Genomic DNA, 24,808 nt, shown 5'->3' on the forward strand with positions numbered 1-24,808 from the left:
GAACACTATGTCCATTTGCTCTTCTTTTTAAAAACATATTCACAACTCATGAAACATCTTTGTCATTTCCATAAACAAAAAGTTCACAAACAAACAAATGGGCAAACATTTTTGGGTCACCATGGAACTGTTCCCCCCCACGCACATCCCTCAATCAAAAAATGGTACATTCCCATCATTTTGCGTCAACAGCTGTAATTAAGTAAAAGCTTAAGGTCGGGAAAAGGTGTCCTTCCTTTTATTCGTCATCTCCCAGGGTGGAAATGTGCAGTGAGTCACACACACACATCCATATTTATATTTGTATTTTTATGCTAATGTCATCGCACGGCTTGAGAACAGGAGCGATAAATAAAACGCCGTCTTTCTTCTTTCCTCCCACACTCTCGCTCTCATTTCCACAAACACAGACGCTAAATTGCTTGGCTTGGTTTATAATCATGAAGTAGAATTGCATTACAAAGTCAATGCAGAGAGACACTCGTGTTGCCGGGCGAGAAATCAAGCGAGGGCTACGTAACTGCTGGTGATTAACAGTTGAGCGCTAGTTTTACTCATAATAGTGAACTCAATTCGACTCGCTTCACAACAAGCAGCAGTTTGGCAGATAGTCAACAATTCTTCAACAAAAAGAGACTTCAGTCTGTTTAATGACATTCCCAGTTGAAGTTTACTGTCAAACTTAACATGAAAAAGAAAGAAAGAAAGACATTGTGTATTTATACCAACCACATAGCTTTGCCTTAGGATAGTCCGCTTAGCTTAATGCTAGCAAACCAAAATATAAAAATACTCGAAGGCATATTTTCTTATTCCTCTCCCAAAAAATTACTGCAGCTTTTATTTATTTTTATGTAACCTTTATTTAGCCTTTACAAGAGTGTCCTGGTCAGATTACTCAGATCAGTTGTGACCATCTGACTGCATATCAATTTGTGTATATTATACTGCTCCCAGGTGGGCAAGACGCACACACCAGAAGGAGCAGCACAATGTCCATTGTATTGAAACAAAAAATGTGGCAAATTTTATTTTATTTACATCCATTGTAATTATGTATCTACTATGTTTTTATGAAGTAATAATATTATAGTGTGCTATTTTCCTATTAAAAACAAATGGAAAAAAGTGTGGTGGGGGCCCGGTTGCTGGAACAGATTCATAGCATTTCCATTCATTTAAATGGACAGCAAAATGTTCATCCAAATGATATTTAGTTTAACAAAGGTCTGTTAGCTTAATGCTAAACTGAAAAGCGAAATCCCATAGATGGGCTAACGAAAATTTGTGTTGATGATGTGGCAATTATAAGCCCTCAAACAACTGCTACTTAAATGCGCATGAAATACCGAATGAAGCGGGAGTTCACTGCATAATAATAATAGCGGTTAATGTTTCATAATTGTGAGTACTTGAGGGGGAAAAAAAGCTTACTGTTAGCCTTCATGCTGCATCTTTGTGCATTTGTGCAGCATGTGCAGTTTTCTGAGCTGCACCCAGGGAGTGATATATATAAACGGGCGGGAAAAAAAAACACTCGATTAACTATTGCGAGGAGCAGCCATCACATTATCATCTTTCATCTCACTCATCTCAGACGGGGATCATTTGTCCTGATGAAAGGAACACGCTGAAGGTTCTTCAAATTTGCTCCTGCCTCTGAATTTTAAAGACCGTGTGAATAAAAGTGTTTGGAGTGAATATCCCGTAGACCTCCAGTGAAGCTGATCATAATGCAGCAGAGTGCTGAGTAAGAATGTTCCACCTGCAAGCTTTGGAGGCTTTCAATCACTCCTCCTTCTACCCTGACACGTTAATGAGGAAGCACTCGGGTGAGAAATGTTTGCCTTGAGTTCTTTTTTTTTTTTTTTTTTTTTTTTTTTATATACAAAGACCTACATCTGATCAATAAAAGCAAATAACCAACATGGAGTGGCTAAGCCCGTTGCACAGCGAGCGACGTTACTGAAGTGTTGCGCAGCGTGCCGGGTTCTGCACCTGGTTTTCATGAGTGGCCGACCGTCAGCTACTAGTTTTGCTGCCATTCGAAATGTATTAAATTGATTCGTGGGAGGAGTTCAGTGAGGCCATGGAGAACGATCTCCGGATGGCTTGGAGGAAATTCTGGTACACCGTCCGGCATCTCAGGAGGGGGGAAGGAGTACGCCGTCAACACCGTGTATAGTGGGGACATGTTCAATTCATCGTCAGCGTCCTCTTCCTCTCCTCTCTCGCAACCTCGTCCAGGAGTTGGAGGAGCGTCTGCGCCAGCACCACCACGCCGAGCTGCAGTCGCTGCGGGAGGCCCACCGGCACAGCGTGGAGACCCTCAAGCAGCAGTCGGAGCAGGAGCTGCAGACGCTGCGCTTCGAGCTGGAGGACGAGGGCAAGGCCATGCTGGGTACGCACATGCACCACTTCTTCACTCAGAAATAATACAGACATCAAATCACGGAGGAGCCAATTAATAGCCCGTGTCGTTCATTAATCCAGCCAACCAAGCGTTTACATTTTTAAGTAAATAAAGTATGTTGCGTTAATTTAACTGTTTTTTTAATCTTTCATCCTTCGTATATCTCATGTAATAATGTTAATGTATTTACTGTTTATAAGAAAATATGTGTAAAATGGGTAAATGAAGAGAAACAAAAGCAGACATCTCCATTTTTGTGAATTAAGTAATATTAAACGAATTTTACCTTTCTGGTTCCAGTTTAAAGCTCATGATTTTTATTCAAGGTATTATGAGTTAATATACATCAAGAGGCGAATATGAAAAATTTTTTTCTTGAAATGGTCTTTCAAAGAGGTCTTTTATTTCATTTCATTGCAAAACAAGACAAATCCAAGAAAATAATTAAAAATAATAATAAAAAAAAGGTCCAAAATATTTCACATACTGTTTATATTATAACTCATTTTAAAAACAAACAAACAAAAAAAAACACCTTTACGAATGACCTGGCTCCCTGATCGATCCCGAGCTCCAGCCACCCAAACGGAACATTCCAGATTGGGCCGAGTGTGTTCAACGGGGGTGACGGCACTGATGGATGTTCCTCCATTAACCTTCACGCTCGTGCTCCTGACACCAGAACGCCATCCGTCTCTCTCCGCCGACACTCCTTTTTATTAGCTTGCCCGCCGCTTCCGACTTGCAGTGTGTGTGTGTGTGTGTGTGTGTGTGTGTGTGTATGTGTGTGTGCGCGCGCTCATTCGCTGCCAGCCCTTTTCCAAGCAGAGGTCCCCTTATTGCCAGCTGTTTTAGAGCATTTTGACTGATTTTTCAAGACCCACAGAATATTGTGTTCTGTGACAACATATGTACCAAACCGACCAAAAGAAAGATGCTTTTCTTTCACCAGAAACAGTTTTTTCTTGAAGCTTTTTCCGATATTTAGTAATTACCATGGGTTGGTTTCTCCAAAAACACTGGTTTCTGATAAAAAAGCAGAGAAAATAAGCTTTTTGTGAGAATATATGTCAAGTAGAACAGTGACTTTGATCCAAATGTTTTTTGCTTCTGTGACACCTCAAACTATGAAACCACAAAAACAAGATTGTGAAAGGGCCTTTGTTGGTAAAATCAGAAATTAGAACACACACTTTGTTGATACCATGTATATAAAGTCTCTGGAGTGTGAGGTGCCTAAACCTGTCCGACTTCCAACGTGTTGGCATTTCTCTCCTTCATAATCCTACGTGACAAGCCGATATTCACTGCCCAATCTTCATCTTCTACTCAAAAGCTGTGCTGATCTCACATCCAAAGCAATGCAATGCAATGCCGCCATCTACAGGGATCTCATTACAGTAATTTAGAAGCCTGAATTTCTCAGACAAGCTGGGCAAGAACCTCTTTCACACCTGCGTGTAGAAAAATGTACTAGACGAATATAAACGTCAGTGGCAGTAAACGGGTGGATTCCAATTGACGAATATAAACGTCCACGGCAGTAAACGAGTTTATTGATTGATCGCCCCGCTTTTTTTTTTTTTCTTTCTCAGTGTCTTTCTCATGTTTTTCCCCTCCCCCCCTGTTGTCCCAGCGTCTCTGCGATCAGAGCTGAACCACATCCACGCGTCGGCCATCGAGCACCTGCGACAAAACCACCAACAGGAAGTGATGGCCGCCAAAAAGGAACTGGAAAAGACGGTGGAGAAAACCCGCCTCCAGGTACAATCGATACATTTTAAACGGTGTCTTTAATACAATTTTTTTATGACGTGGTGTGGCATTTTGTGTGTGTGTGTGCGCGCGCGCGCATTTGTTTTTATGCGGCTAATTGGACGAATGTCGTTTGCATAAATGTGTTAAATTGGCCTCTGGGCTCTCTGCTTGCCTGCATGCATGCAAACACTTGTTGGTTCATTTTAATGAGCACACAGCTTTTAAATAACATGCCTCCATTTTTGTCATCACAGCGTGGGTGTTCCTATCTATTTAAAAGCGTTTTCATGAAGGACACACAAACACACACACAAAACGTATGATGCATCTCTTGTGCTGGATGTCGTTAGATTATGTTCCAAATGAATTGGACAGTCAGTTTAAATTCTATTTTCAACACAGCGAGACGAGCTACTCTGTTTCACTTGGCTAATGTCCTCATTGGATGAATTATTCAAGGCCTTTTCTTATTTTAAAAGATGTTCCAAAAAAAAAATGAACGAGCAGGGAAATAGGTGGACAAAGGAAGATGTGAGCGTGTGCGTTTTTAGCGGAGGAAATTAGCTCATTAATGTTTTGTAGGTCGGAAAGGAAAGAAAAGCGAAAGTTGTTCCAATACAGCGAGCAGATGCCTCATCTGGCAGCACATCTGCTCGAAAAGTCAACATCTAATTAGCACGTTTCAAGTTGCTTGATTACATCGTAAACAAGTAACACTAAATAATCCAAGTGTGAAAATTAAGAAAAAAAAATTTCACACAAATGTCATTTTTTTTAGAAGCATTGTTTTAGTTCACTGAAATTATTAGATTTTTTTATATTTAATTCACTTTTTAACTTATTTTCCATAATAAGAAAAACAATGTTAGTCAAATAAAGAACTTTAAAAATACACTTAAAATGTTATTTTATATGTAATAATTTTGTTAATTCATATGTTGTAAAAGGTGAAATACAAATAAAATAAAAATGTTCACCTCATTCATTTATTGTAAGTGATGAAATAAAAAATAGCAAAATAAAGAATTTTAGCAATGCACTTAAACTTTTATTTTGTTGATTAAATAATGTGTTAATTTGTTGTAAATAATAAAATGCAAATATGAGAAAAAAGTTCATCGAATGTATTTATTGTATATAATAAAATAAAAGTATTAGTGAATGAATAGTTGTACATGTACAGGACATTTAAAATGTTTTATTTACAGTATTCAAGAATTTAATTGATTTATTATAAATATTACAAATAAAATTAGTCTAATAAACTATTGTACATATACTCTAAGCATTTTTACTTATTTAATAGGTTAATTATAATGAAATGATTGATAAATAATTAAAAGATGAGTGAACTATTATTCAAATTAAATATTTTACAATACAAATTTTAAATTCTTTTTTTAACCTCTTTTCCAATTGAATTGGCCCATCTGTCAGTTGTAAAATTCAATATTCTGAATAATTTAATCATTTCACACAAAAGAAACATGCAATTTAAAAAAAGTAACACAAATAAATAACACTATCACTGAAAAGATTTAAAAAGTGAACATTTGAAAAGTACAATTTAAACATAACATTTTTATTTTCAGTTTTTATTTTCATCCGTTTGAAAGCGTCACTTTCAATTTGGGTTGAACTTTGGCGTGCTTTCCCCGTCAGGAGCGCGAGCTGCTGGGCCGCGTGGCCGAGCTGCAGGAGGAGGTGACGCGCAGGAAGAAGCACATCGCTCAGCTGGACCACCAAATCCACACGCTCAACGAGAACATCAGCAGCCTCACCAAGGAGCTGGAGCTCAAAGGCAAGGAGGTGCTCAAGATACGCAGCGAGGCCAACCAGCAGATCAGGTGGGTCGCGCCACGCTTATGCATGAAGAACCAGCCCAGGAAAAATAATAATAAAACCGCAAAAAGTGATATATATTATAACTCTTACACTCCACATGCACACACCTCATATATTGGAAACACAAACAATATAGTATCAAAAGGCTACATTAGACTGGCTAGTGTCCCATGTAAAGATGATATTAAGTCAGGTAAAGGGGATGACAAATATATTACCTTTTGGCCTCAGAATTGACAGCAACACCAGGCCAATACTTTGCTATTATTTACCACAAAAATGATACAGTTGGCTTCAAAAAGTGCAATATTTTGCGCATCGGAATGCAATAGTTGATTGCAAAAAGTTGTATTTTGCTACCACAAGGGCTATACTGTATATTTTTACGTTTATATTATTATATTATTATTATAACGCCTTACACTCCGCATGCACACTCCTCATATGTAGGAAAAACAGATACTATATATATATTATTTCATTCAGGATTTTTTTTTTTTTTTTTTTTGCTACATAAGCCTTTGAGCACTATAATAATTTTTTAAATAGTATATTTGCTCACAAAAAGGCAACATTTGACCAAGTTTTGCCCTGTAAACAATATTTTGAAAACAAGATGATATTTTAGCACCAAACTGCTTGAACGGGCTTAAACAGTCGCCCGTGTAAACGTGATATTTGGTCACTTAAAACCCGACATTTGATCACAAAAAGGTGACAAATATTGTCGCGTGGTTGACATTCCTGGTGTCAGGCATCTCGAATCTTCTGGGAACTCTTTGTTGATCTTGCTACTCATTAAAATGTGTGTGCACGCGCACAACATGCGTCCGTTATGTAACGGCTGTGTGCGCGCGCGTGTGTGTGTGTATATGTGTATGTGTGTATGTGCGTATGTGCGAGAGAGAGCGAAGCGGTCAGAGAGCTAAAAATAGCAAATAATGAAATAAATGAATGAATGCAGAGAGTGAGGAAGATGAGGAAATGCGAGGGAGTGACAATATGAAAAAGCGATTTGCTTTAACACACACAATATTTGTGTTGAAACCCGTATCGTAACAGCTAAAAGATGTTACGAATCACAATGTCGATATTTGATGCATAACTGATAACGATATATAACGATATGGATATTTGCTGGTGTTCTGTCAGCACTCTCCCGTAATCGATTCCGATACGGTATATCACATCATCTGCGATCGATACTGTATCGTAACAGATAGCAATATCGTACAACACAATAAGATAAGAATATTCCGTGCTGCTGTATGAGTCCAGTGTTGTGAAAGACAATTTTACATTTAAAATCGATAGTTGATGTTTTAAAACAAAACAGTACCGTAACAGATAATGATACGGGTTACAACTAATATTTGCTGCCGGCGAATTGATACGATCCATAACAGATATTGATACACGGTATCTATATCTAACATTTGTATATCGATACAGTATTATATATTTCTCCTTTGTGAAGAGTTGTTAATATTACTGTGGCTTCTTGAGTTTAGTTGTCATCTCCATGTACTGTATATCTATCTGTATGTCTGTATTATGGTGCAGTTATTGTAAGTATGTGCTATTTTATTGTTTTAAAAAAAAAAAAAAAGATTATTATCGTAACATTGGGATACATCACGCCATCGATATTTTGCCACACCCCCTAAAAATAAGACATTTGTGAAGATTGCTTGCAGTTTTGTGTGTTTTTGTCGTCACGCGATCAATAATCTCCCATTGTGGAAATGTGCGTTTTTTAAAAATTATTTATTTATTTTTTAATTTAGAATTTTTTTAAAATGTGTTTGTGTGCAGGGCTCACGAGCAGGAGCTGCAGAAGCGTCACGAGCGCGAAGTGTCCGAGCTGAACGCCATGCACAGCAGAGAGACGCACAACATGTTGGTGGACTTCAACAAGGCGCAGGAGGTCCTCAAGGACAAGATCTCTGCCCTGCAAATTCTGTACGTGCACGAACCCTCACACCGCCCGTGCACACTCATATTGTACAGTAAGTGTGACATTTCCATTTTGCTTCCCGGGAATGTTGAAGTGCAAATAAGCGGTCACGCTGGAGTTTAGGAATGGTTTTAGCGTAAAATGGTTGATCTGATTTTAAAAAAGGCCATCGCTGATTATTTTGGGGCCTTTTTCTGTAAGAGTGACATTTAAATGTCAAACTTCTTAAATGCGAGTTTTCAAAGTGCCATCAACTGTTGAGCTTTTTAGATAACAAATTAGGACAACAATATTTCACACCAATTCATCTTCATTTGATCGATTTCTGTCAAGACCGCTCAGAAAAAGCCAATAAAAGATTGTTAAAGTTTTCAATTTTGAGTTATAATGTTTTTTTCTATTCGGAGGAGGAGGCGGTTGATCCAGTTATTGATCAAAACTGGATGGAAAAAGTGCAGTGACTCACTTTTTTTTTTTTTTTTTTTTTTTTTTTTTGGGGCGACAGGCTGGAAGGCACCGAGGAGAAGTTCAGGAACCGCGAGAGTCGCCCTGAGGATCTGCAGATGATCGCCGAGCTCAAGGACATGGTTTCCGAGAGGGAATCTCTCGTCAAGAAGCTGGTGGTAGGTCAAAAAAAAAAAAAAAAAAGGGTCACGTGCATTCATTATTTTGTAATACAAATATATAAGTGCTGTCTGTCAGTGGTGCCACTAGGGGGTGCAATTACCTTTACGATGACGTCTGACACCAGCGTGCGTGTCTCAGTCCATGCCTTTCCGCGGGGAGAGCAGCGGTGGCATCTGTAAAGCTGACGTGTAAACGCTGAGCCCTTTGCTTCCCTCAACTCCAGGATGACAAGAAGTTCTACCAGTTGGAGCTGGTGAACCGCGAGAGCAACTTCAACAAAGTGTTCAACGCCAGCCCCAACGTCGGCGTCATCAACCCGCTCATCAAGGTAGGACCAACGGCGGGCGCTGCCGAGCTCCACGCCATCTCATCTCAAACTGGCAACAACATTCTCAAACTTTTCATTTCAGCCGCTGAAAATACTTTGACTTTCATTTTGATACTGAGTTTATACTAAACATGTATTATATATAATAATATTTGTACTTTTTTATTTAATACATTTGTACTTTTTATTTTTTTTTTACTTAATACTTTTTCAATACTTTTGTATTTTTGACAAACATTTTTGTTTTTACTATACTTATATATTTTTTAACTTGTAACCCATTTGTAGATTTGAAATGGGTCTTTTAAACTTAACGTGTAATACTTTTCTTTTTTACTTTTCATACATGTTCTTTTTTTACTTTTAATCCCCCCCCCCCCTCTTCAAAGCATTTTTCAGATGAAATGTTCTAAATGGTGGCGAGCGGTCTCGATGACCTCAGTCAGGGGTTTTGGGCGCGTCATTTTCCCGCCGCATGCTGACCATTGAAGTGTACCAGTGTGTTTGTTTTGTCTTTGTTGTTGTTGTTGGGTTTTTTTGCACTGTCGTGTGTCCCTGACCGTCTCACTTTGCTTTCCAAGCCATTTGGATGTCCGAAGCCCACCGAGCGGCGCCGGGCTCCGAGTCGAGACGATCGCGTTAGCGCGTCTTTGGGACCTTTCCTCATTTTCCCTTTTTTTTCTTGACCGAATTATTTTTGCCTTTTTGGATTATTTTCACCCTGATTTTTGCTTTGAACTCCCTTCTCTCCCCCGTGCTCCCCCCTTCCTTTCTTTCTGTGTAGCAAAAGCGAAAGAATGAGAAAGCGGCGGCGAGCAGATTCGGCAGCTCCGCCGGTTTCAGGGTTCTGGAGGCAGCCGGCTCGGGCCCGGCGGGCCCCGGGGGCGGCCCGCAGCAGCAGCAGCCGCCGCCCCAGCTGCCGCCGCCGCCTCCGCCGCCGCCCCCGGCCCAGCCCGGCCGCCTCGAACCCCTTGCCCACCCCCCCCTCCTCCACCACCTCGAGCTGAACGCCAACAAACCTCTTCCCCCGCCGCCGACCCCTCCCACAGAACCCAAGAAGTTCACGAGGTGAGAGCGAGAGAGCGTCTCAGTCCCGGTGGGCGGCGGCCGGTCAAAAGTCATCAATCATAGAGCTCGACTAGCGGCCGGTCAAAAATCATCCAATCACAGCGCTCGATTAGGGGAAAAGAGCCGAGCCGCCGCATCTGATTGGCCTGCAGTCAAATGTAAACAAACAAACAGACAAACACTGCAAAAAAACAATGCAAGTAGTTTTAATAAATAACGATAATTGCATTTAATAAATAAATACGTATATAAATAATACGCTACCAATATAATTAAAAACATTTAACAATAGATGCAGCGTCCACTTAAAAAAAAAGAAACACCTGCCCTCAATTAGATGCCTTCTTTTTCACAATATAGCTGACTGTGGAAAAACAAAAGATATCATTAAAGAAGGTATCATATCAAAAATATTTTCACTAAACTGCTTGGGTAAAAAATAAATGCCTCCTCTCTCGTAAACGCCCAGTACTTCTTGCAATCGAGTAATAGCGAAAGTCCGGTAACTGATGTTTAAACATTCTTCAAAAATGCTGGTCTCTGCTCTAATGGATGCTGTGTCCACTTGAAAAAAAAAAAAATGAACACCTCCCCTCAATTAGGTACTGCCTTTTTCACGTGTAAAGCTGCCAGTGGAAAAAATAAAGATATCATTTAAAAAATTGGATCATATTATTAAAAATGTTCATTTCATTGCTTCAAGTAAAAAAAAAAAAAAAAAAAAAGCCTCCTCTCTAGTAAATGCCCAGTAATTGTTGCTCAGTCTGACATTTAACCATTCCTCAATAATGGTGGCCTCTGCTCTAATGGACACTGTGTTCACTTGAAAAAATAAACGCCTCACCTTCAAACAGAGACATCTTTTTAAACTCGAAGAGCTGCTTGTGGGGAAAATAATTATCGTATTACTAAATATTAAAAAAATAAGAATGATAAAAGCCTCCTCTCAAATAAACACCAACTACTCCCTGCAGTTGAGTAAATAGCAACAGTTAACTGAAATTTAACCATTCCAAATCCAAACCCCCAAAAAACACCTGCTTGCCAGTAAACGGCAGTTATTCCCTGCAGTTGAAAAAATATCTTGATCAACCAATCACAAAGCGCGTCTCGTTGATTCCCAGAAGAGTCGTAAAGTTCCCGACACTTTTCCGTGTCGGGATCTGTGAAATTTCCCAGTTTCCTTGAATGTAGCTAAGGCGAACGGAAAATGGCGGCGGACAAACAGTTTGCCACGACGTGATTGGATGGTTTGCTGTTACTGTGACTTCACAGGAGGCATCAAAGAATGGCTTTGGGATGCAAATGGAGCATGTTTGTGTGCACGTTTTGATGTTTTTTTTGTGTGTGTCATTGCTGTTATCCACTTTTTGTTGTCTGTATACTCATCGTCATATTCATCCAGCCAATGTTTTTGCGTTTTTAATCGTCATTTGATGACGCTTTCACATTTCCATGCCCGCAAAACACGCGTGACGTCAACAAGTGCGTGTGCACGTTTGTGGTTATTGCGTGTGCATGTTCGCAATGCTGCGCCGCGACGTCCAGATAGCGAGCGCATGGGCGGGAAAACTGTTGTTCAAGGGCCGCATTTGATTTCTCTCAACAGACAGATGGGCCAGCTAATTGCTCGAGCAACTTAAAAGAAAGAAGGAGTATGTAAAAGAATACAAAGAAATTATGAAATCATATTCATGAACGGTTGCTAGGGGCAACCCACCCCCGCAAACACACACACGCAGCATTGACAGTATGAGGTCACATACAGTAGAGTGCATCCATCCACTTTTGTATTGAAGGATTAGTCCCATTGCTCTCTCCACACACTTCTTTTCTAAATCATTCAATCGCCTCATTCATTTTAATAAATCTCTCAGATATGCACTTCTCTCTTAAATTATGACTTCGGCGCGCGTCAGGGAATATTTGGAACCCAGAGAAAAGTGTCAAAAAACATGCCCCCAAAAAAACCTCAAAGATGAGTGGAATGGTGATGAAATAGTGACGAGTCACTACAGAACATTGCAGCGACTGCACTGTAGCTGTTAAAGTGGTGTTTGTCGACATCTAGTGGACAGCCGCTGCATTGCAAGAAGACGCTTCATTCGCTGCACAGGCTGATGAGTGCCAAAAAGAAATAAATAAATCTGCCCGACAATTCGACAAACCCTCACGTTTTGATTGACACTTCCGAAGACAAATTATTTAAAAGAAAAATGTTTATTTTTGTTGTTGTTTGAAGTTGTAGAATTCCCAATTGAACCAGAAAATGTGGGAAATATCTCGATAATTACACAAAAGTCCAATTTCAATCAAATTCTTCTTCTTAAAATAATAATAATAATAATTATTATTATAATAGGCAAAATACCGTAATTCATTATACATAAGATAAGTAAAATCATAAATTATATATACAATTATGTTCCTTTTAGTTTTGGCGTATTTTGTTGAAATGTAATAGATCTTTTACCACTTTTTGTTAACCATGAAAATATATTTTCAAACATTTTCAGTTGTTTTCTTTATGTAATTACAGATATTAATATAAACCTTTCCGTCACGGTTTAAGCATATACATGTACTAAAATGAAATCCTTTTAATAGGAAAATGTGAATGCACGGCAGCCGACTAGTTGGAGCGTCAGCCTCACAGTTCTGAGGACCCGGGTTCAATCCCTGGTCCCGCCTGTGTGGAGTTTGCATGTTCTCCCCGTGCCTGCGTGGCTTTTCTCCGGGCACTCCGGTTTCCTCCCACATCCCAAAAACATGCATTAATTGGAAACTCTAAATTGCCCGTAGGTGTGAATGTGAGTGCGAATGGTTGTTTGTTTGTATGTGCCCTGCGATTGGCTGGCAACCAGTTGAGGGTGTACCCCGCCTCCTGCCCGATGACAGCTGGGATAGGCTCCAGCACGCTCGTGACCCTAGTGAGGAGAAGCGGCTCAGAAAATGGATGGATGGATGAAAAATTAAGCTTGTATTGGATTTCATTAACATATTCAATTTTGTATTAAATTTCATAGAGATATTATTTCACTTTCCCCCCACTGTTTAAGCCATAAAAATATGCTAAATAAAAAAAAACATTTTAATAAAAAAAAGTGAAAAACAACATTAGAATTGGTTAACATCTTAATTTTTAAATAAAATTTCATAGCTATTTTACCTTTTCACACGGCTTAAACCATATAAATATGATGGATATTTATAACTCAAATTTATGTTAAAACATTAATATTTGATTTGATTACATTTGTATTATTATTTCAGATATAATTATACCTTTTCCCTGCTGTTCTGCTGGCCCAACTACTCACGCCATATACGTATATGATATATAATATATATTTGTACGGTCTACACGCATCCCAAATGTAGAATACGTGCATAGTGTATATGAATGGCTCTTGTCCTTTTTCCTTTCCTGCAGCCCTCCTGAGACGAAGGACGCCGCCATCGACCTTCCGGACGCTCAGCGGCAAGAGTGGTTCGCTCAGTACTTTTCCTTTTGATTGACAACACACACACACAAACACGCACGCACCTGCAGAAACAAAACACCAGAATTCAGCAGCATGTCAGCCAAACGTTTATAAAAAAAAAAAAAAAAAAAGTCTGGAATTAAAGTACAAAAAAAAAAAAAGAAAATGTTTGTTTTCTATATTGTTTCAAAAAAAAACAAAAAACGACATTCGGGCTTGGTTCAGTTTAAGAAATAAATGAAGATGTACTAGTACGCTCTTTGTCCTCACTAGTATGACAGTTCAGCACACTAGTAGAATGTCTGTCTTACTAGTAACATTTTCCCACTACTAGTGCCACTTGTGATGAAATCTTACTCGTAAACTACTGTGCTGCATTAGCAACAGAGCGTTCGTATCTGGATATGAACATCCTTCATATCCAGCTGAAATTGTCTTACTGGTGCGGGGCAAAGCGCGTACTAGCACGCAGACATCAAGGCAATCCGAAAAATGCCCACGACGACTTTCGTATCTGGAGATCCACGATGTGGACTAAACGCTCATCATCATCATCATCATCATCTGCTTCGTCATCTTCTAGGTTGGATGTTTTTTAGTTGGTTTCTCCCACTCATTCTCATCGTTGCCAGCGTTTATTTTTTTTTGGGGGGGGGACTCCCAAGTGAGAAGTAGACATGCGTGGAGTTTAGAGGTCCTTGTTGCTCTTCTCTGTGCATTCCCCCCACAACCCCCCCCCCCCCCCAAAAAAAAAATACTAGTAATGAAATGAAAAGAAAATGCTGCTTCTCTGTTAGACGCAGACCCCAGATCAGTCAGTCCGTCTTAGGGTGGGCACCATCCTCGTGATAGAAGAAGAAGAAACTGATCTCTTTTGGTAGACTACAAAACTCTTGTTTGTATGCTTGTCTGTCTCTACACAGATACAATGATGTCTCACCGATTTTAAGAGCAAAAATAGCATTTTATATTTATATTATAATGTGTATGCTTAATAAAGGATTATTGTGACATTTATGCTTGTGTTTCTCATCTCTTATTTGGCAAATCTGGTGGAAACATTTTCTTCACATAGATATGAGTAGACAATACGGATGGATGGATAAACTATATGCTGATTAAAAACATTTTTAATTACAATTGTGAAAAATTAACAAACGGTTTTATAAATTTCCAATAACCGATTAGTTTAAAGTTGAATTTAATACAGGTATTAATAAAATCTATAATTAATTGTAATTTAAAGACATTTTTGAAAGTCACTGACTTGTTCAGATTCAGTTGATATTTTCCATGAAAATTTCATAAAATGATTTTAGTTAAAACATGTTACAAATGGCACATTCGTTATATTTATCAACATAAATTTTTTTGTTGACAATTATGTACAAACTAAATGTTTTCATTTTATTTTATAAACATTTTGATTTTTAAAATATAACTGAAGAGATTCATATTTAACCTTCCCCTTGTTTAAACCATATAAATACACTAGAAACATAATGTATTTTATTAAAATCTAAATAACAATGTAAATAAAATCAGACAAACTCCATCCGTCCATTTTCTTACGCTTATCCGAGGTCCGATAAATTATTTTTTAATGCAATTTATTTTAGTTACAATTAAATTTAATAGACATTAACATTTAACCTTGTTCCTTACTCCTAAAACCATATAAAAATGATAAACAGACATTTTAATTTAAAAAAAGTACAACAATAAAAACAATTTTATAATTGTTTTCTGTATTTCTATGTGATTTAATAGCGATATATGAATATTGAACCTTCCCCCAATTTATTAACCCAATCTGACACGGATGAACATGCAATTCTACTTAACCGTCGATAGATGGCAGCAGCGCCGTCATGTCGACCAAGTGGTGATTCCTTAACCCGGAAGATAAATACGCGCTGTGGCCAAACAAATGGCTGCCTCAGGGGCCGCCGGTTCCCCAGGCCGCCTAGTCCAGTACGTGGTAGTCCGCGCGGACCTGGTCCACAAGCTGTCGTGGCCGCTGGGAGCCGTCATCACGCAGGCGTGCCACGCCGCCACGGCCGCCGTCCACCTCCACTACGCCGACCGGGACACGCAGAGCTACCTGGCCGAGCTCGACTCCATGCACAAAGTGGTGCTCGCGGTGAGCGTCGAGTCACGCCAAACTCCATTTGACTAATCGCACATTTAAGGCTGCTCGAATTTTAAAATACGATACTTTTACCACTTCATATATTTTCACAAATATTTTTTTTATCGTAGTCTGTAGCGTTCGGTGACAACGAATGTCATCCTTGTTGCTTTAGTGAGGGTTCATGCTGGTTTTTTTAAGCTTGCCAAAACCATATCCGAACCACAGTCACGCTCAAAAGTCGTTAAAGTTGGCGAAATTGTTGATTATTTTTTTTGTTACGTTATTCTTAAAATGCAAGAAACCTTAAAATGGCTGCAGTACGAAGGGGTCTTGCATCGATTTGTATTTCTGCTGTTGCCTAAGCTATGAAGTACAGTGGTGCCTTGAGACGCGAGTGACCTGATTTATGAGTTTTTCGAGATACAAGCCTTCATTAGAAGTACATGATTTGAGATACAAATGCTGTATTGAGGCAGTGAACTCAACTCACTTCATGACAAGCAGCAGTTTGGCGTAATGCATCATTCTTCAAAAAAGAGCTAGCTTAATGTTAACGTACAATGCAAAACGCCATAGACGGGTTAACGAATAGCATTGTTACTCGTTGTGAAATTCTTCTTTGTCTTCATGACGGCATTATACTGCCCCCCCGTGGCCAAGTCATGCACATTGCAAGGAGTTGTAATGAATCAATCATGATTCTTTCCATTTTATTTGTTATTACTATATATTTTTATGAAGTTCAATATGATTGAGTGTTTTCCTTAGTGATTTTTTTTTTTTTTTGTATTTATTTAAGGTTGTTTTTTTTGTAAGAGGGGATGGAGCATGGTGAGGGGAAAAAATAAACTTATTTCAAGGCATTACAGTATAAGGATCTGTCAACCCATGATGGGAAAAGCCGAAAGTCACAACAACCTGTTTCCACATCACACATCACACCTCCTTTTTGTGTCGTCCAGGCTCCGGACGAGGCCGCCCTCTCGGGCTTGTCTGAGAGCCTGACCCAGGCCGGCGTGGCCCACAAGCTTTGGATTGAGCAGCCCGAGAACATGGCCACCTGTCTGGCCCTGAAGCCGTACCCCAGAGAAAGGGTGCAGCCGCTGCTCCGCAAGTTCAAGCTCTTCAAGTGATCTCTGACTGACTTTTACTGGAAAACATGGCTGCCATTGTTATTGTATCATGACTTGGACTATTCAAGTTTTGCTGTAAAAAAACGAACTGCATACATAAACATTGAAAAGCCGCTTCTTCCACGCAACCGTATTAAAATGTCTTTTAAACGGTTAACATCTAGTTTTGTTTTTGTTAAAGATGAATTTTTGGCGCGTATTCTGAACAGGGACATCCACGTAGTCAGACATAAAAAAATTCAAATCAGGAAAACATGACTCAAAGGTCATGCTTGAGCTTGTGCTTTTTCTTTGGCTTTTGGTGATTCCAGTGATGGCAGAAAAAAAAAACGTAAGTGGTGAAGATCTTGTTGCGGTTGGTCGTTGCAGAATCCTGACAACAGCCTCAAAGGGGTGGGGGGGGCAGGTGCAGTAAAACAGGCCAAATGTCAGGGTGGAAGGCAGGGAAAGGCCATTTGGTCAAGCAAATCAATTAATTAGATGAATATATCTTACATCTTAACTGAAAATGTGTATGTAAATTCATATACTGTATTTTAAAATATTTTTTTAATTAACAAATTACATAGTGTTGACTGTACATACAGTATAAAATGTAGTTACCAATATTTTTACTTATTTAAAATAAGCAACTATTTTTAGATAACAAAAATGAATAAACAATTACATTGCACTAGTATAAAACAGAGTTTATTACCGTGGTCCTAGTGCACTGCATCAAACTGACAGCTGTTTGTAATATTCTTTCTGGGTCATATTAATAGGCCCATCCCTGGGTGCAATGCTCGGCAGCGAAACGTCAGCAGGGCCAGGAGCCAAGTGGGCGCACAATGGGAGCTAATCAGCTGAAAAGTCGTTTGCGTACTTTGAACGAGCACAGCAGCGCCTAGCTCAGCGTGACGTCAGGTTGCCCGTCTGGGCAGTCTGCCGTCCCCTTCAGGCACGAAGATGACAACTCAGTTGAACCCGGGAAACGACACTAACAATAAACACAAGGCCTGCACAGCGGACGTGGCATCTGTAAAGTTGACATCAACAGCGGAGTTTCAAGGAGAGTGCGCTGCTTAGATATGGTCAATCCAAACGGTGCTCTCTTCCCCAAACAGATGTTGTGCCCACTTGAATAAATCGATGCATTACCCACATGCCCTCTTCAGAGATGTGACATCTGTAAAGCTGATGTTTACAGTGGAGTTGAAAGAAAGTCTTGAGAGCTCTTCAAAGGTGTTGTTTTGCTGTAATAGATGCTTACTCTACTGCAGTTCTCACGTACCTGTCTTGACTTTTTCTAGGTTCTCTGGTTCTCATCTCGAAGTTTTTTTTGTTTAAAGTTCTAATGTTCTTGTAAGTGTACTTTAGGTTCTCAGGTCCTACTGTTTAAATGTACGTCAGGTTTTAAGGGGCGGTACTTGTAAATGTACTTGAGGTTGGAACTGTTTTTTAACTGTACTTTGGGCCAAAACTATATGAACATGATCAACAAAAATTCTTAATCCATAATTCAGGTTCAGGTTCTTAAGCACTAGTCTTTCAGTGCATTTCGGGTTTTAGGTACTAGTCTTTAAGGGTACTTCAGGTTCTGAGTTGTTTATCCTTAAGTGGATCTCCAGGTTCTAAGCAAATAGTCTTAAAATGTACTTCAGGTTCTCATCTTTAGTTGTTTTTGACCTCAGTTTTTAAAGGTATTTGCAAGTGTACCTCAGATTATAAAGGTACTAGTCTTCAAGTGTACTTCAGGCTCACTCAATCAATCCTTTCTTGATATAGCACCTTTGCATTATGCAGTGCAGTGTAAGCACATCAAAGTACAATCAGTATGTAAAACCTACTCGATAAATACCTCTCTGCCAGTACCGCTCAAAAAGTCAGCATTATTGTGTTAGTAAAGTCTTTTTTTTTTTTGTAATGTATCCCATTAGCCAGGTAATGTTTTCTCATCCGCTTCTCGTCGTGAGCGCGCACGCACGCACGCACGCACGCAATCACGCACGGTCGGCGCGCGCCCCCGGCAGCGCTGTTTGTTTGTGTTGGAGAGCGAGCGCGAGAGCGAGCTCGGAAATGGCGGAGAGCGCCGAGCACGGTGACAAGTTGCCTTCGCGAACTGGGCCACCGCTAGCGCCGCGCAGGCTCGGCCACGCACGGCACTGACACGCCGAGCCGCCCCACCACCGGCAGCAGCACCACCGCGGAGGGGGAAAAGACTCCAGGCGGGCGGACGCCGATTTTTTTTTTTTTTTTTTTTGTGGGGGGGGGGGGGGGGGGGGGGTCCAGGCTGGCTAGCTGTGGCTAAGCTAACTGACGTTGAGGCTCGCGGGCTTCGAGTCGTGGGTGATTTTTTTTAATTTTTTTTCCCCTTCCCTCCTCCTCCTTCTCCTCCTCCTCCTCCACGCAGGCTTGTTTGTCAACAGACGCCGAGGTTAACTTGTTAGCCAGCCTGCTAATAACAGAAAAAAAGCTCAACTTGACGCCGTACGCGTGTTTTAATTTTAATTTTTTGCATTTTTTTGTGTGTGTGTGTGTGTGGGGGGGGGGGGGGGGGCGCGGAGTGGGCGTTACGTGTCAGCCGCCGCGGAGCGAGTGTAAAGTTACCCACGTAAAGTTAGCGACAGACACCCACAAAAAAAAAAAAAAAAAATCCGGCCAAGCTTATCTGTCACGCAAGTTAAGTTAGCTACTTGGAGCTAACTCGGCTAATTGACTGTTGTCGGACGCCCCAAAACAGCGGGGAGGCGCAGCGACTTCTCGTGGGATGTAAAGGGGAGGAGGAGGAAGAAAACCAGCGAGCGTGGAGCGGCGGTGAGAGCCCACCGGGAGGACGACGCCTGCTTCTGCCAAAACAAGGTGAGCCCACTCGAGCGAGGCCGGCGGAGGCGGCTTGCCGAGTGCCGACAGCCCCCGATGGGACCCGGCCGCTGCCGCTGTAGCCGCGGCCTCCCGCCGCCGATGCCTTGCTCGTCCGCCGTGCGCGCACGCGTTTGCGCTCACACGCACACGCACATCCACCCAATCTTTCTTTCTTTTTCTTTCTTTCTTTCTTTCTTTCTTTCTTTCTTTCTTTCTTGGCGCACCTGTAAATTAATCAAAGACTCTTACGTAAGCGCATCCGAGCGGCCTCAAGGTGTCGCTGCCACCGGATTTTTTTTTTTTTTTTTACATTTTTTAAAAATGATTATTATTTAGTCTGCCTTTACCCGAGTCCTCTTGACCTCCTTTTTGTCTTGTTGTTGTGGTTCGAGGCTCATATGTGCTGTCGAAGAGGGAGAGCGATGCTACTACACGTGCACGTGCGCATGCAGATAGCATCATCTAATTGAGCCAGGGGACACCTTAATTGGCTTCAGGAGCTTCTTAAAGAGACACTGACAGATTGTTGAGGACACTTGTTTGGAAAAAGTACGCTTAACGACTAGCAGGCCTACCTAAGAACCGGAGGGACACTTCAAGACTCGTACCTTAAAACCTAAAGTACGTGCAAAGGTGACAAACTGAAGTCGACTTAAAAGTAGCTTAGAACCTGAAGTACACTTCAAGACAGGTACCTTGAAACTGACATATTCAAAAAGACCTACCGAAAGAAAGAGTACTCTCTTCGTACACTAGGGGGGAACAAAAACAAAGGTTTTCACCAAAAGCAGCAGTTTCTGATGAAAAAGCAGAGAATGTTTTTTTTTGTTGCGTGAAAACGTCAAACAAAACGTCAAACAAAACAGTGACTTTGACATTGTAATATTGTTTACTTTTATGACACATCAAAATCTAAACTAAAACAAGACTCAGAGGGCTTTTTTAAAATTGCAAAATACACATTTACAGTGACAAATTTGAACAGTGCTTTGAGCAACTGTCTCAATGCATGGCTCAAGTTGAATGTCAGGGGCTTTTTTTTTTTTTTTTTTTTTTTTTTTTTTTTTTTACAAGTGAATGGTGTTCCTCATTGACTCTGTGAATTGCGTCATCGTTTTTCACGATCGTGCCACACACTTTCTACTACTTATCGCGACACATTCTGTTTATGCCATACACGTACATGCATGTTCAAGTACAAGGTGCCTTAACTTGTCCGACTTCCACTTTGGCATTTCTCTCAATCAAACTCAAGGTGACGAGCCAAGATTCACCGCCTAATCTTCATCTTCTACTCAAAAGCTGTGCTGATCTCAAGTCCAAAGCCCTGCAACGCTGCCATTTACACGAATCTGTTAGTAATTACAGTGGTTTACAAACCTGAATTTCTCAGACAAGCTGGGCGAGACCCTCTTCCACGCCTCGCCGTTGAAAAACTTAACGAATATACATCGGTGGCAGTAAATGGTTACACTTGGACCTTAGCACCTGGAGTGCGCTCAGGGACTGATACCTTGGAACCTTGAAGTCAGTGCTCCAAAATGATTGTCAAAGGCGTCCTATCCAAAGGTTGTCTTTCCGCGGCACGGCTGACTTGTTTTTGTCAAGCGTGCGTGTTGATTGATTGCGTGTGTGAAAGCATTCTGGCGGGGCCTCTCAGGCTCACGAGCTTTCCTCTGCACTCGAGGCGGCGACTTCATCTGACACCCGGACTGTTTTTTTTTTTTTTTTTTTTTTTTTGGGGTGTGTGCGCGCGCGGCGGCTCAAAGCAAAAATCGCGGCGGTTTGCAAAGTTGAGTGGGTAAGCGATATCGGCTGTGGAATTCCTCCACACTAATCTCTCCAAACAGAAAGGGGGGTGCGGCTGGAGAAGTTGTGTAAAGTGGACCCTGCGAAGGGTCCAGTGGTTGTTTGGACCCTTGGCAGATTCAACTGCCACCTAAGTGACATGGAGCGGCGGCGATTTTTGTCGTCGTCGTCTCAATGTCACGGCGGTCCACCGAGGACGGCCATTTTAAAACCTAGCATTCCTCATCCGCGGGCTCTTGTTGCGTTGTGAGCACACGGCGAACACCTGCAGCCAGGTCACTTGACGACGGGAAGTAGTCTGTGGCCGGGTGTCGCCGGCCACTTTTCGCATCTCTGCGATGCGTATTAATGCACAATCAGCAGCCACTGGAGGAACTGTTAAAGACAAGCGCCTTAGAGCCTGAGGTATGCTTGAAAACTAGTACCTTAGAACCCGAAGTACACTCTAAGACTAGTACCTTATCACTTGAAGAGTAGTACCTTAGAGACTGAACTCCAATCTGCCACTAGTACCTCAGAATCTGTTGTACTCTTACTTTTTTAATCTCAATGTCACGGCGGCCCTCATTTTATGTAGATTTGAAAATTTAGCATTCTCACCGTGGACACCTGCAGGCAGCCCAGTCTGTCACTTGGCTCCAGGAAGTAGTCTGACTCCTTCGTCCGTAGACCGTCGAGGGAAGCAGAGTGTCGCCGGCCTCGCTTCGTGTCATCACTGTGATTTTTTTTATTTTGTATTTTTTTTTCAGCATGCTCGATCAGCATCTGAGACTTGCCGCCAGAACTTGGCCTCACTTGAATCAGCAGCTTTTAACGCTTGCTGGCTTCCGGCCTGGAGAGTGCTGTGTCATGTTTAGTCTGACTGCAGTGTCATCTGCAGGACTTGAACATGCAAGCGTGTCCTTGTGAGCCTTTGCACGGATAAAATGGGAAAATGTAGGTGAGGTTAAACAGTTGGTATAATGGGCAACTCTTTGTTGTCGCGGCGTGACTCAGAAGACTGGTTCTGCTCCGCCGTTTGCAGTGCTGAGCTTTTTTTTTTTTTTTTATTCAAACCCGGAATTCGTTTTAACACAAAAGTTGCCAAAATCTTGAGACAAATAGTGACGCTGTGCTGCCCGATTCGTTTTCACGTCAGGCAGGTACACTAAATCTCCCGCCACTTCCACCCCCTACAAATATTTATAATTGTCAGAGTTGTATTGGAATATGAGATTATATTGTTAGTACACCGTTCAAGTACAAGGCAAAGAAATGCAGATTGCCGATTGCATCTACCCAGATGTGATTGAGTGGTAATTACATAGCATGCACAGCGTGTACAGTGTATAAGGCACGAGATGATGTCTGAATAAGTCAACATGGGTTTCTTGGCTATCAAGAGACTATGATTAATAAGTAATATAGAATCACAACTGTGGGGAAAAAAATACAATTTCTACGATACTGTCTCCTGTTAAGAGTGCATCTTGTATAGAAAGATTCAAATACAACTTGTACAGAAAGTTAACTCAACTTTGTCATCACACCTTCAGCAAGCTAAAGGCAACTGAAATGCTGATTGCATTCTAATCAGACCTGAATAAATTGCATATACAGTCAATTATGTACACCGCGTAAGGCACGAATGAGATGATGTGTAAATATGTCAACAGTAGTGTCAAGGCTATGACGACATGATAGCTATTCGGTATGATAACTACAGTGCACTATGCAATGTACAGTGCACATAGCAATTATTGGGGAGAAAAAAAAAGATAGATTATACAGAATATGTGCGCACCAGTGCAAAGGGATGATTTCCAGTGTATACAGAATTGCGGTATGAATGAACAGTTATGCAAGTATTCCATTTAAGTATGGTAGTGATATGCGTCTGACCTAAGCTGTACCAACCACATGATAACAATGGCGTCCTGACGTGAACCTGCCATAGATTCACTCTGTATTATTTATATGCTGCAGAAACATGCGTGCCTTGCCCCGATGCCTGCACTAGATTCCGCTGGTGCGTGAATCCTTTTGGATTTGTTTGTTTTGTAGACGAGCCAAAAAGGTCATTCTGCCTTTATAAATGTCATCTTTTTATTTTATGTTATTTTTTTGCTTCCTTGTGGAAGAAGGCTTGATGTCTATATTTGTGCTGTGCTTTCAAGGCTGGAGAGCTACAGTAACACAATCAAGCGCTTTCATAACGGCCGGAGCTCGCGTTGCACAGACTAGTAAATCGTCGTCTCTTGTATCCTGGCTGCGGCTGTTGTGTTGTTGTCATTATTGTTGTGGTCTGTCCTCTCCATTTTGGATTTGGTGTGAGGCAGCAATCCCCCCACTCCCCCCACACACACGCATACAAAAGCACAAAGCCGTAAAGAAGAAGAATGGCGTGCCGCAGCTCTGCGACTTTATTTTCCCGCTTCTGTCAGCGATGGCTGTCATTGTCAGCCCGAGAGTGGCGGCGTGCCAGGAAGGAGAAACGAAAGAAAGGTGAAGGCAGCGAGGCGGCGGGAAGGAATTGATCGGCCTAGTGAGACAACGCCGTAACACATTGTTTGCCTCGTAGGCCTCCACGTATATGCTCAAGCGCAGTCCACGAGATGAGGATTCGAGGAGTGCTTGAATAGTTGAAATGGACTGCTAAGCCAGGGACAAAATATAGAAATGTAAACCCTATCTCGCACAATACACACTCTCACTATCTCTCTCTCTCTCTCTCCCTCTCCCTCTCTCTCTCTCTCTCTCTTTCTATATATATATCCATCCATCCATTTTCTGTACCGCTTTATCCTCACATGGGTCGCGGGCATGCTGGAGCCTATCCCAGCTATCTTTGGGCGAGAGGCGGGGTACACCCTCAACTGGTCACCAGCCAATCGCAGGGCACATATAAACAAACAACCACTCGCACTCACATTCACACCTACGGGCAATTTAGAGTTGTCAATTAACCTACCATGCATGTTTTTGGGATGTGGGAGGAAACCGCAGTGCCCGGAGAAAACCCACGCAGGCACGGGGAGAACATGCAAAGTCCACACAGGCGGGGCTGGGGATTGAACCCCGGTCCTCAGAACTGAGAGGCAGATGTGCTAACCAGTCCTCCACCGTGCCTCTCTCTCTCTCTCTCTCTCTCTCTCTCTCTCTCTCTCTCTCTCTCTCTCTCTCTCTCTCTCTCTCTCTCTCTCTCTCTCTCTCTATATATATATATATATGTCTCTCTCTAATCTAAAATGCACTACAATTTATCGCAGTGATAAGACGTAAAGTGTGCTCGCATCAAGCTGTTTATTTGTCAGTCACAGTTTACTGTCAAACCGAGACATAAAACAAAATAGAATTAAACATTGTATATTTGAACACCGAAATGTGGAACCAAACCATATCATTTCAAATAACAATAGTCTGCTAGC

General features: G+C 41.2%; 3 protein-coding genes across 6 annotated transcripts in view; all 3 read left to right on the plus strand.

The window, feature by feature from the left end:
* Window positions 1–14,498, plus strand: part of fam184ab (family with sequence similarity 184 member Ab) — a 36,909-nt gene extending 22,411 nt beyond the window's left edge. For 3 of the 4 annotated variants that reach the window (XM_061753874.1, XM_061753876.1, XM_061753875.1), the window contains exons 15-22: window positions 2,248–2,401; window positions 4,050–4,177; window positions 5,834–6,018; window positions 7,832–7,978; window positions 8,479–8,596; window positions 8,824–8,928; window positions 9,713–9,996; window positions 13,430–14,498. In XM_061753874.1, the coding sequence (XP_061609858.1) occupies window positions 2,248–2,401; window positions 4,050–4,177; window positions 5,834–6,018; window positions 7,832–7,978; window positions 8,479–8,596; window positions 8,824–8,928; window positions 9,713–9,996; window positions 13,430–13,511 (1,203 nt within the window). In that variant the 3' untranslated portion in view covers window positions 13,512–14,498. The remainder of the gene's footprint in view (window positions 1–2,247; window positions 2,402–4,049; window positions 4,178–5,833; window positions 6,019–7,831; window positions 7,979–8,478; window positions 8,597–8,823; window positions 8,929–9,712; window positions 9,997–13,429) is intronic. The other variant, XM_061753877.1, reaches the window with a different exon arrangement.
* An 869-nt stretch (window positions 14,499–15,367) lies between these two features.
* Window positions 15,368–16,905, plus strand: ptrhd1 (peptidyl-tRNA hydrolase domain containing 1). The gene is made up of 2 exons (XM_061754064.1): window positions 15,368–15,624; window positions 16,578–16,905. Exons 1-2 carry the CDS (start codon window positions 15,412–15,414, stop codon window positions 16,746–16,748), a joined length of 384 nt encoding a protein of 127 aa, XP_061610048.1. The 5' UTR covers window positions 15,368–15,411; the 3' UTR covers window positions 16,749–16,905.
* A 2,087-nt stretch (window positions 16,906–18,992) lies between these two features.
* ncoa1 (nuclear receptor coactivator 1) overlaps window positions 18,993–24,808 on the plus strand; it is a 37,041-nt gene continuing 31,225 nt past the window's right edge. The window contains exon 1 of the mRNA XM_061754078.1: window positions 18,993–19,589. The gene's annotated coding sequence lies outside the window, so the exon portion shown is untranslated. The remainder of the gene's footprint in view (window positions 19,590–24,808) is intronic.

This window comes from Phyllopteryx taeniolatus, chromosome 18 (genome assembly GCF_024500385.1).
Source record: "Phyllopteryx taeniolatus isolate TA_2022b chromosome 18, UOR_Ptae_1.2, whole genome shotgun sequence".
NCBI classification, from domain to species: Eukaryota; Metazoa; Chordata; class Actinopteri; order Syngnathiformes; family Syngnathidae; genus Phyllopteryx; species Phyllopteryx taeniolatus.